Source organism: Scylla paramamosain, chromosome 8 (assembly GCF_035594125.1).
Source record: "Scylla paramamosain isolate STU-SP2022 chromosome 8, ASM3559412v1, whole genome shotgun sequence".
In the NCBI taxonomy this organism is placed as follows: domain Eukaryota; kingdom Metazoa; phylum Arthropoda; class Malacostraca; order Decapoda; family Portunidae; genus Scylla; species Scylla paramamosain.
Genome location: NC_087158.1, coordinates 27,767,040 through 27,777,039, shown reverse-complemented (window position 1 = coordinate 27,777,039; position 10,000 = coordinate 27,767,040). Strand labels below are relative to the sequence as shown.

Here is a 10,000-nt window from a genome sequence, read left to right as displayed (position 1 = left end):
TGAAATGAGCATCGTAGGACATCATTCAGAATCTAAGCCTCTATCATTCCACACAGCAACACACACCTGTCTAGTTTTTAACCTCCACCAAGCCAGGCACAGTATCCAGTTTCAAAACTCCGCTGGCTCTCGTTTTTTTTTTTTTTCTCTCTCTCTCTCTCTCTTAACTTCCTTTTTTCTATCATCGAGTGAGAGGGGGAGGGAGTAAGGGAGGGAGTGGGAGGTGGGGTTGTAGGTGAGGGGGTTGTGAAGAAGGGAGGAAGGGAAGGAGGAGAGAAAGAGTTGAGTTCAAGGTATTTTTGTGTTTCATACCTTGTTGTAGGGAAATGAGGAGCTGCTCTCTCTCTCTCTCTCTCTCTCTCTCTCTCTCTCTCTCTCTCTCTCTCTCTCTCTCTCTCTCTCTCTCTCTCTCTCTCTCTCTCTCTTCTACTTCTCATCCTTCTCGTTCTCCTATTTATCCTTGTTCTCGTTTTCGTCCTCGTCCTGCTCTTCATTCTCATTTTCCTCTCCTCCTCCTCCTCCTCCTCCTCCTCCTCCTCCTCCTCCTCGACCCCCTACTGTGGTTCTTCTCCATCTTCCTTGTCATCATGCTCTTTCTTCTTCACCCTTTACAGTATTTCCTCCTTTACTCCTTCCTTCAACGTCTCCATTTCAGTCCCTTCCCCATTGTTCTCCTCCTTTCCCAACCCTCAGTCCATATTTCTCCCTCCTCCAACACCCCCTCACCCTCCACACTCGCCAACGCCCACTCCCACGCCCACACTTGCATCCACACTCTCATGTATACCCACCCACAGGAGGAGTATGTATCTTGCTTGTCATGGGACCGTATGTGTGTGTGTGTGTGTGTGTGTGTGTGTGTGTGTGTGTCCTATATTGTGTTTTGTTCTTCTACATTGTTTTTTGTTTATCAGAAAGTGGATTCGGTGTTTGTGCGTTTGTATGTGTGTCCGTAAGTATGTTCATGTTTAGTCGTGTGATAAGGAAATGTGTCAGATTTATGGATAAGAAGAGCGGGACGGGAGAGAGGATGGTGATGGTAAGCGATGAGGAGAACAGTAGAGAGGAGGATAGGAAAGGAAAAGAGATGGAAAGGGAGAAGAGAAGCGACGCAGGAGAGGAAGGGAGAGAAGCAGTAACGGGCGGGGCAGAGGAAGAGACGTCCACTATGCATGAGCTTCTGGATATGGCGAGACTCAATCAGTGTGTTGGGCTCGTCACCCTGGCGGGGCGGAGGGGCGGAGGGGAGGCGAGGAGGAGGCAGAGTAATACATCTCTCCCCCTCACCTCTCCCTCCTGCGTGAGACGAGGAAGACAGTTCGACCCCCACAACGCTCGGGGGAGTCTAGCGCCGACCAAAAAAGAGGCGTTGCATTGATCCCTGCCTCGCACCAACGGGCGCCTTCCCAGCCAGCCCGCGACGCTCTCGATGCGGCACAGGTCGAGACGCTGATCCTGTAGATTCACCAAGCTAAGCGCTGTAGGAGAGTGTCTGTGTGGAAGAGTAGGAGACGCGGCGGGCAGCAAGGGCGTGGCGGACACCAAAGCCTCCACCAGGCTGTGCCAGGCCCGAGTGGGTGCTGTGCTCCGCATCTGACGGATCCATCTGTGGCGGCGGCGGCCAGGGCGCCGCGAGCCATTTGTTATCTTGCCTGAACACTGCATCCTCATTAGACACACCGCTGCTGCCGGCCTCCTTCTATTTGTGTGGGCGTCTGCCACAAAATTCAGTCCCCACCAAAAGCCGAAGGGCGAGGAAGCCGCGGCTACCTGTGGAGACTGATGTTTCTCCCGGTGGTGGGCAGCGCCGTGACGTGTAGCGGGTCGCATCTGAGGCGCTGCGGCAGTATAGTATTTAGCCTTGCGTTAGAGGTGCTTCAGTACGGGACGAGGTGCTAGTGGCCGCGTCCCCCGCGCCTGCAGGCAGCTGCTCCACTGCTCCACTGGAAATTGGAGTCATGACCGTGTGTGTGTGTGTGTGTGTGTGTGTGTGTGTGTGTGTGTGTGTGTGTGTGTGTGTGTGTGTGTGTGTGTGTGTGTGTGTGTGTGTGTGTGTGTGTGTGTGTGTGTGTGTGTGTGTGTGTGTGTGTGTGTGTGTGTGTGTGTGTGTGTGTGTGTGTGTGTGCGTGCGTGCTCGAACGCGTGTACTTATGTATTTAATGATTGTGTACGATCATGTAAGCAAGTGCCTAATGGTATATTTGCAATGCAAATTATTGAAAATTATCGCAGAACAATGTATGAAAGATTAGCCTCTGTCAACAGGGAGGCTGGCGTGTGGCGGGCCGCGCCACACGCTGCTCTATGTCACCGATAAACACAAAACAGGATTTGAAGAGTCGACAGCACTTCATTTCCTGAGAGAGACGCTTGTGATCAGGCGGCGCAGCGGAACTGTGAGGCCGTGCGGTGTTTGCCAACTCGCGGTCGGAAACATAATGTGAGGGACACGGAAAGTAAACTGAGAGTGACAGTTGTATTAATGGGGCTTCTGGGCGGGTGGGACGCGGCTACCTGGCCCGCTCATGACTATTAATGGGACACCATCTTGTTATTCTCGGGTTATTCATAAGTATTAGGAACATTCTTTGTCTTGGTGTTATTTGGAGCCGCTGAGTAACGCCTTCCCTCTGTGCCGCAGGTTGGGCAGGTGTCGGCGTGGGATGCAGACGAAGGCACCAACGGCCAGGTGTCCTACACGGTCATCTCGGACTGGGGCAACGACGTGTTCTCCCTCAACCCTCAGACTGGCGTCTTCACCCTCACCTCCAGGCTTGACTACGAGCAGGTATGTATTCACTCCCTGGCTGCCTCTTGGCCCTCACCTTACACCCTGGCACTCCACACCTGGCACTGCACTCAAAGACTCCTGACATTATTCTCGAGGCCCTCTGCCACTATAATGCTTCCTGACACTATATTCAATGCCTCCTGACGCTACATGCAAGGCCAGCTGACATTTAACCTTGCCTTCTTATTCTTTTCAACTTGCGTGTGACTGACGACCTTGCTAGCAGCGTTTAGATTACTACTTTATGGTGCATTGAAATTCCCAGGGGTGTGTTATCTATTGTGCGTTGAGATCTCCAACCGCGAGACAGGCGACTAACTACAATCACTACCAGATCTCTTTATTCTTTATCTGTTTTCACACCCATTTCATTCCTTACTCATCCTTCCTTACTTTCTTTCACATCCTTCCCTTTCCCCTTATTCCCTCTTTCACCTTGCTGTTCTCCTTCCCCATTCTTTCTCTCTGTCTTTCCTCTTCATTTTCCACTATACCTTTACTTCCCTCCTTCATGTCTCTCTCTGTCTCCTCCTTTGCATCCATCCTCTGCTCCTTCCATTACCTACCGCAACCTTTCCATCATGTTCCTCTCTCCTTCTCACCCTCCCTCTGTACTACTCACCCCTATCTCATCCCCTCATCCGCTTTCCACACGGCTGTCCATTCCTTCCTCTTACTCCCTCCTCCTCATCCTCTTCCTCTGCCAGTAATTGATATCACTGTCACATGCAAGACTTTTATGTAATGTTTGAAAGGTCAGCTCCTTATCCCCCCCCACCATTCCTCCCAGCCTCCCCCAACCTCGTCCCTTAAAGGTGGAGGGGTGGAGAGGTGTGTGAAGGAGGGCAGGAGAGGTAAGGGGAGCAGGAGGGGGAGTTAAAACATTTGCCCTCCCCTTAAGATGTATTTTCACTGTCTCACTGGCGTCATTTACCGTTTTTGGCTTTCTGTTTTGTGTTTCCTCTGTTATTCCGCGAAGTGTTCATGCATTATTTTTTTCTTTCTTTTTTTTTATTACGTTGCCATCGTCATCCTCCTCCTCCTCCTCCTCCTCTTCTTCGTTTTCTGCCTTCTCATTTTTCTCCGACTCACTCCTCCTTGGTTTAATTATTTATTTTTTTCTTTTTCTTCCTTTCTTTCTATTTTTTCTTCCTTTTTTCTTTCTTTCTTTCTTTCTTTCTTCTTCTGTCTTTTTATCTCTTTTTTTTACCAGTTCTGAGGTTTAATTTTTCTTTGCTTGTCTGCTCTCTCTCTCTCTCTCTCTCTCTCTCTCTCTCTCTCTCTCTCTCTCTCTCTCTCTCTCTCTCTTACATCCTCGTATTGCTTATCTCTCCATCTCTTCTTTTCTCCTCTATTTTACCTGTGGAACTTCTAACACACACACACACACACACACACACACACACACACACACACACACACACACACACACACACACACACACACACACACACACACACAGTCCCAACGTGGTCAGGTAATTATAAACGTACCTTGCCGCCTCCTCCTCCTCCTCCTCCTCCTCCTCCTCCTCCTCCTCCTCCCCCTCCTCCTCCTCTTCTTTTAAAATGTTAGATCATCTTTCTTTCCCTCATCTCTTTCCTCCCTCCCTTCCTCCTTTCATTTCCTTCTCACTATGGGTCAAACACTTGTCTTATGTCCTTATTTATTCAATTCCTTTCATTTTACTTATTCTCCTTCCTCTTCTTCCAGTTCTATAGTTCTTTTCCTCCTTCCTCCTCCTCCTCCTTCATCCTCCTGCTCCCCCTCCTCCTCCTCCTCCTCCTCCTCCTCCTCCTCCTCCTCCTCCTCCTCCCTAACCCTGGGCCATCGGACACACAAGCATGGCGGGTTTGCAATGAGATCGAAATTCCTGTCTTTACACCGTGTCTCGTGAGCCTTAAGGGAGGCGGAGAGGGGAGCGCCTGCGAGACAAGATTTAGATGCCCAAGGAATTAGAGAGGGAGTGAGATAGAAAGAGGAAAAGATGTAAGGAAAAAATAAGAAAGAAAAGAGGAAGAAGAAAGGCGAAGTATATGTCCCACTAAAAGTTTGAAGAAATTGTCTAACTCTGGCATTCCTTATACATTCTCTCTCTCTCTCTCTCTCTCTCTCTCTCTCTCTCTCTCTCTCTCTCTCTCTCTCTCTCTCTCTCTCTCTCTCTCTCTCTCTCTCTCTCTCTCTCTCTCTCTCTCTCTCTCTCTCTCTCTCTCTCTCTCTGTGTGTGTGTGTGTGTGTGTGTGTGTGTGTGTGTGTGTGTGTGTGTGTGTGTGTTTGCCTGTCTGTCTGCTGTATGTCTGCTGTCTGTCTGCATCTCTCTCTCTCTCTCTCTCTCTCTCTCTCTCTCTCTCTCTCTCTCTCTCTCTCTCTCTCTCTCTCTCTCTCTCTCTCTCTCTCTCTCTCTCTCTCTCTCTCTCTCAGCATCCCCCTACCCACCCATTCCTTATCCCAACCTCGTGACCCGCCCACACGTGACTGACAAACTAAAGATTAACCTAAACACGCCAATAAGCCCCGCCCTTCTCCGCCCCCTCTGCACCAATCATAGTCTTCATATCTCAGTCTAGCCACGCCCCCCCTTCAACCTCACATCCGCTCAACTCGTGACGTCAAACGATGCCTCTCTCTATTCCCATTTTTTGTTATTCTGCTGGTAAAAATTTATGTGCAGGTAGTGATGCTGCTAATATCTCTCTCTCTCTCTCTCTCTCTCTCTCTCTCTCTCTCTCTCTCTCTCTCTCTCTCTCTCTCTCTCTCTCTCTCTCTCTCTCTCTCTCTCTCTCGTGATGTCACTCTTGTCATTGTTACGTGCATGCGTGTGTGTGTTACGTGACTGTGTTTAAGTTTTGTGTTTGATTGTTGTTGTTGTTGTTGTTGTTGTTGTTGTTGTTGTTGGTGGTGGTGGTGGTGGTGGTGGTGTTTGCTGTTCATGTTCTTGTGTTCGTATGTTTATTGTTTAGGTTGTTATTGCTTTCGGTATGGTTTTTGTTGTTGTTGTTGTTGTCGTTGTTGTTGTTGTTGTTGTTGTTGTTGTTGTTGTGACTGGTGATTGCGGTGGTATAGCAGTGGTGATGTTTGTAGTTATAGTGTTGGTGGTGGGGATGATGATGATTATGATGGTGATGATGATGATGATGATGATGATGATGATGCTAGAAATGTACTACAGAAAGACACTAAATCCAACACTATGCATCTAAAGGCAGAAACTGTTGCTTCTTTTTCTCCCGTGCATAAAATTATTTATCAGTGAAGTAAAAATGGCAGTCGGCACAAAGTACTTACATTTTTCGCTATTTTTATCTACTTTTTTTACTTACTAATTTGCATTTTATTTATTTATTTTTTTTCATTTATATACCTTTTTCAGGTGGACATTTTCAATCCCTTACTTTATTTATTAACTTTTTATTCTTTTTAGGCAGTTTTATTTATTTTTTACCACAATAGAAGAAATTTCATAGTTATAATAGCATTTGCGTGGTGGGCGTGGCGTGACAGGCGTAGTGAGTGATGAAGGCGGGAGTGATGCAGGAGTAGTGGCAGTAATGAAGGTGATGGCGGTTATAGCAGCGGGGTAGGTTGCGGTGATGGTGGTGGTGGTGGCGCGTGTGTTCTCTCGCAGAGTGGTGATGGCGCGGACGAAAGTCAATACAAGTTGAGGGGAAGAGAAGGACGCGGCGACACTTGAGAGCGGCAGACGCAGATGGTGGTTGTGGTGATGGAAATACGGCGGCTTAGGGTCAGGGTAGGTCGGGGGAGGGTGGAGGCGGCGCGGCGGAGCAGGGTAGGGTCGAATAGGGGGTGAGGTGGGTGAGATGGGAGAGGCAGCTATGGCGGGTCCCGTAGCCTTGTGTTTCCCTGATCTAAATTAGCCAACATCACTCAGGCCCGCGTCTACCCCCCGTACAATTACTCAAGGACCGTGCTGCGCCTCGCCAAGCCCTAAGCCCACTGCCGGCCGGGCCCTCCGCAGATGGCTGGCTGCCTGGCGCCTTCCCTGCCCATTACCGGGACTTTTCCAGCCTCCGCCGGGTGTGTGGAGGCCCCACGGTGCCCTCTACTTGTATGCTCACTGGCGTATTTATGTATTTACTAACGGAGAGAGAGAGAGAGAGAGAGAGAGAGAGAGAGAGAGAGAGAGAGAGAGAGAGAGAGAGAGAGAGAGAGAGAGAGATTACTTCGGCTTATTTTAACATTCATTAGTTATTTATCTTTCATCAGCTGGGCAACGGCTTCTCTTTTCACGTTCGTTTTAGTTTTTTTTTTTTTTTCTTTCTTCGGAAGCTTCTTCAGTTCCTTGATAAATATTCACTCCCCGCATATGTCTCCCTGCCCCGCCTCTCCTCTCCTCTCCCCCACAACCAGTCCTCGGGCCACATCACTCACGGAGTCAATCTGAGGCGCCCACCGCGTCCTCTCCCAACCCGGGGCACTGGGTGAGCCTCGGGTCGCCCCGTGTCAGCACCTCCTCTCCTCATCCTGACGGCTCCTGTACCTACTGTTTCAGTGGGTACGGAAAGCCGCGGTACTCAAGGTACGATCAGACTTGCCAGGATCAGATGTTGGGTAAATGTGAGCGCGTCACGGAGAAGTGAAGCACGCTGCGTGTGCCTTGGTGGGCGTCCGTGACCGTGCCGGGCGGCGCGGGAGGAGCGGCGAACACGGTTACACACGGTTAAATAAACATGTGGAGTCCCAGGATGGCTCATTACCTCGTGTAATTTGGCACTTTCACTTGTTAATGGTACGCTGTCCATCAGTTATGAAGGATTGTGTACCTCTCCCGCGGGCTGGATGGCGGAGACTCACTCAGGGACGCGGTACCTGACTCATTACGAGGCCGCTACTGCCCCGCCAAGGCCCACCAACGTGTGATATATTACCTAAAGGCAATTGTTACCTAAATCATCCCTCAGTTGCTTATTTGAGAGTTATCAGTCGCCGGAGGGGTAAGCAGCGGCCATGTCCTGCGAGGCCCCGGAGCCCAGCTGTCTGTATGGCCAGGTGAGGGCTCGGCACAACCTGGCTGCCCAGTAGCCCGTCACTCCATCAACATGGTAGCGGCGGTCCTCACGAAATAGGTCTCGAGTAGCCTTTGTTTATACTGTTTCTCTCAGATGCCACCAGGGCGGCCAGACCCACAACAGCCGCGCCGGGAAAGACACAGCACATCAGCCCTTCCGCTCCCTTTAATTAAGAGTTGTTACGGTGCGGCGATGGGGCAGTGGGGTCCGCCCCGGGTGTCGACGATGACGCAACAGGTTGGAGATGAGGCCAGGGTTACCACTCACGGGCAGCCTCACCCTCGCCACTACAAAGACTCTCTCATTATTCATAACCAAAACTCGAGTGTGTCTGGGTGTAGGGGACAAGACTCTCCCTGCCGCGAACGTAAATACAGACCCGCGATTCTTTTTTGATTGGAAATAAGAGAGTTTTCTCTGGACTGAAGGTCGGATCCTGGCGAGGCTTGGCAAGAGTGCGGCAGGTTAGGGGCCCCGCGCAGGTAACCCCCAGCACCTATGCCCTACCTGGATGGCGCAAACCTCCCCGCCATCCCTGCCTCAGCCCTCCCTCGGCCCGCTCAGATCCCGAGGGTGGCGAGCGGACGGGTGAGGGAGGGCGACCGTCGAATATTCATGTAACTGATGATTGAAAAAAGCGGCGGTGTAGTTTGTCTTACGCTAACGAGGGTGAGGATCTGGCCGGGACCGTGAACCAGGCCACGGCCCACTCACGGCCCCCACTCTACTCCGCCACTCGCCTACACACTCCACACTCTACACATTCCAGTTCGCCGTAACACTCGCCCACACACTCCGGCATATCCCACCTGACTTCCGACACTTCCTGACGCTCTCCAAACACTCCCACGCCTCCCAGAACATCCACTACACCACCCACTACACCACCCATTACACCCACCACACTCTCCAGCATATCTTCAGCACACTCCAACACACCCTAACGGAGGTCCATACACTTCAGCATAACTCGAACGCACTCAACACACTCAGCACACAATGAAAACATCTTTAGCACTTCAGAACACAGCCCAGCACTCTCTGACATACACCAGCACACATGCTAAAGGAGACCTAGCACATTTCACCATATTTAAATACTTTTCTGCAGGTTTAACACACACACACACACACACACACACACACACACACACACACACGCACACACACACACACTCCAGTACATTATGCCACTTCAGAGAAAGAGTCTTGCATATGAGAAATTCTTGCGATCGTAACTTCATTTAATTAATTTGAGGGAGAAATAGATTCGTTACGGGGGAGAAGGGCGAGACGGAGTTCCGAGAAGACGCGGTGCATGGGAATTACGGCGGAAGCGTCAAATTATTTCGTTATTTAATCTGTTCGTTCATTTCTGCCTCGTGTCTCTCCTGCTTGCTCGCTTTTCCCTGCGGTATGATGAATAACACTGATTTTTTTTTTTTTTTCTCTCTCTTCGTCTTTACAGTGTTCACGTATTTTGGTTGATTTAACTCTTGTATATATGTTTTTTTTTCTCTCTCTCTCTCTTAATTTTCTGTCTTACTTATTTTTTCCTCTTTTTACTTTGATTTATATATTAATGTATTTATAATTGTCTGTCTGTCTATAAATCTTACTTTCTGACTCTCTCTCTCTCTCTCTCTCTCTCTCTCTCTCTCTCTCTCTCTCTCTCTCTCTCTCTCTCTCTCTCTCTCTCTCTCTCTCTCTCAGGATGTGGCTGTGTTGGTGATCTAAACGGCCTTTCTTATTCCCCCCTCCCCTCTTGTCTCTCCTTCACTTTCTCCCCACTCCCTGTCCTTTCCTTCCTCTCCATACAATCCCTTCTCTTACTCCTTCCTTTATCCCTTCTCCTTATCCTCCTTTATTTACTGTCTACCCTTCTCTTCTGCTTCCTCTTCACTGTTCCTTGTCTTCTTCCTTATCCCCCTTCTTCTTCTTCCTCCTCCTCATCCTGCTCCTCCTCCTGCTACGTGCGTACCTGCGTGTGTGATGTGTTGTCTTTAGGTGTTCGTGACCCCCCCTCCACTCTTTACGCGCCGCCCTTCATCCTCTCCCATACATTCTTCAACCTTCCTCCTCCCTCCCTCCACACACACACACACATACACACACGAGGTTGGCTACACCCATTTATAGGGAAGGAACACAAGCAAGAAGGTCGTATTCACACACTCCACAG

The 10,000-nt window shown here is 49.8% G+C and overlaps 1 protein-coding gene across 1 annotated transcript in view; it reads left to right on the top strand.

Moving 5' to 3' along the window:
* Positions 1–10,000, top strand: part of LOC135103085 (cadherin-related tumor suppressor-like) — a 76,702-nt gene that overhangs the window by 10,651 nt on the left and 56,051 nt on the right. Inside the window, 1 exon segment of the mRNA XM_064009069.1 lies at positions 2,642–2,788. Within this exon segment, the coding sequence (XP_063865139.1) occupies positions 2,642–2,788 (147 nt within the window).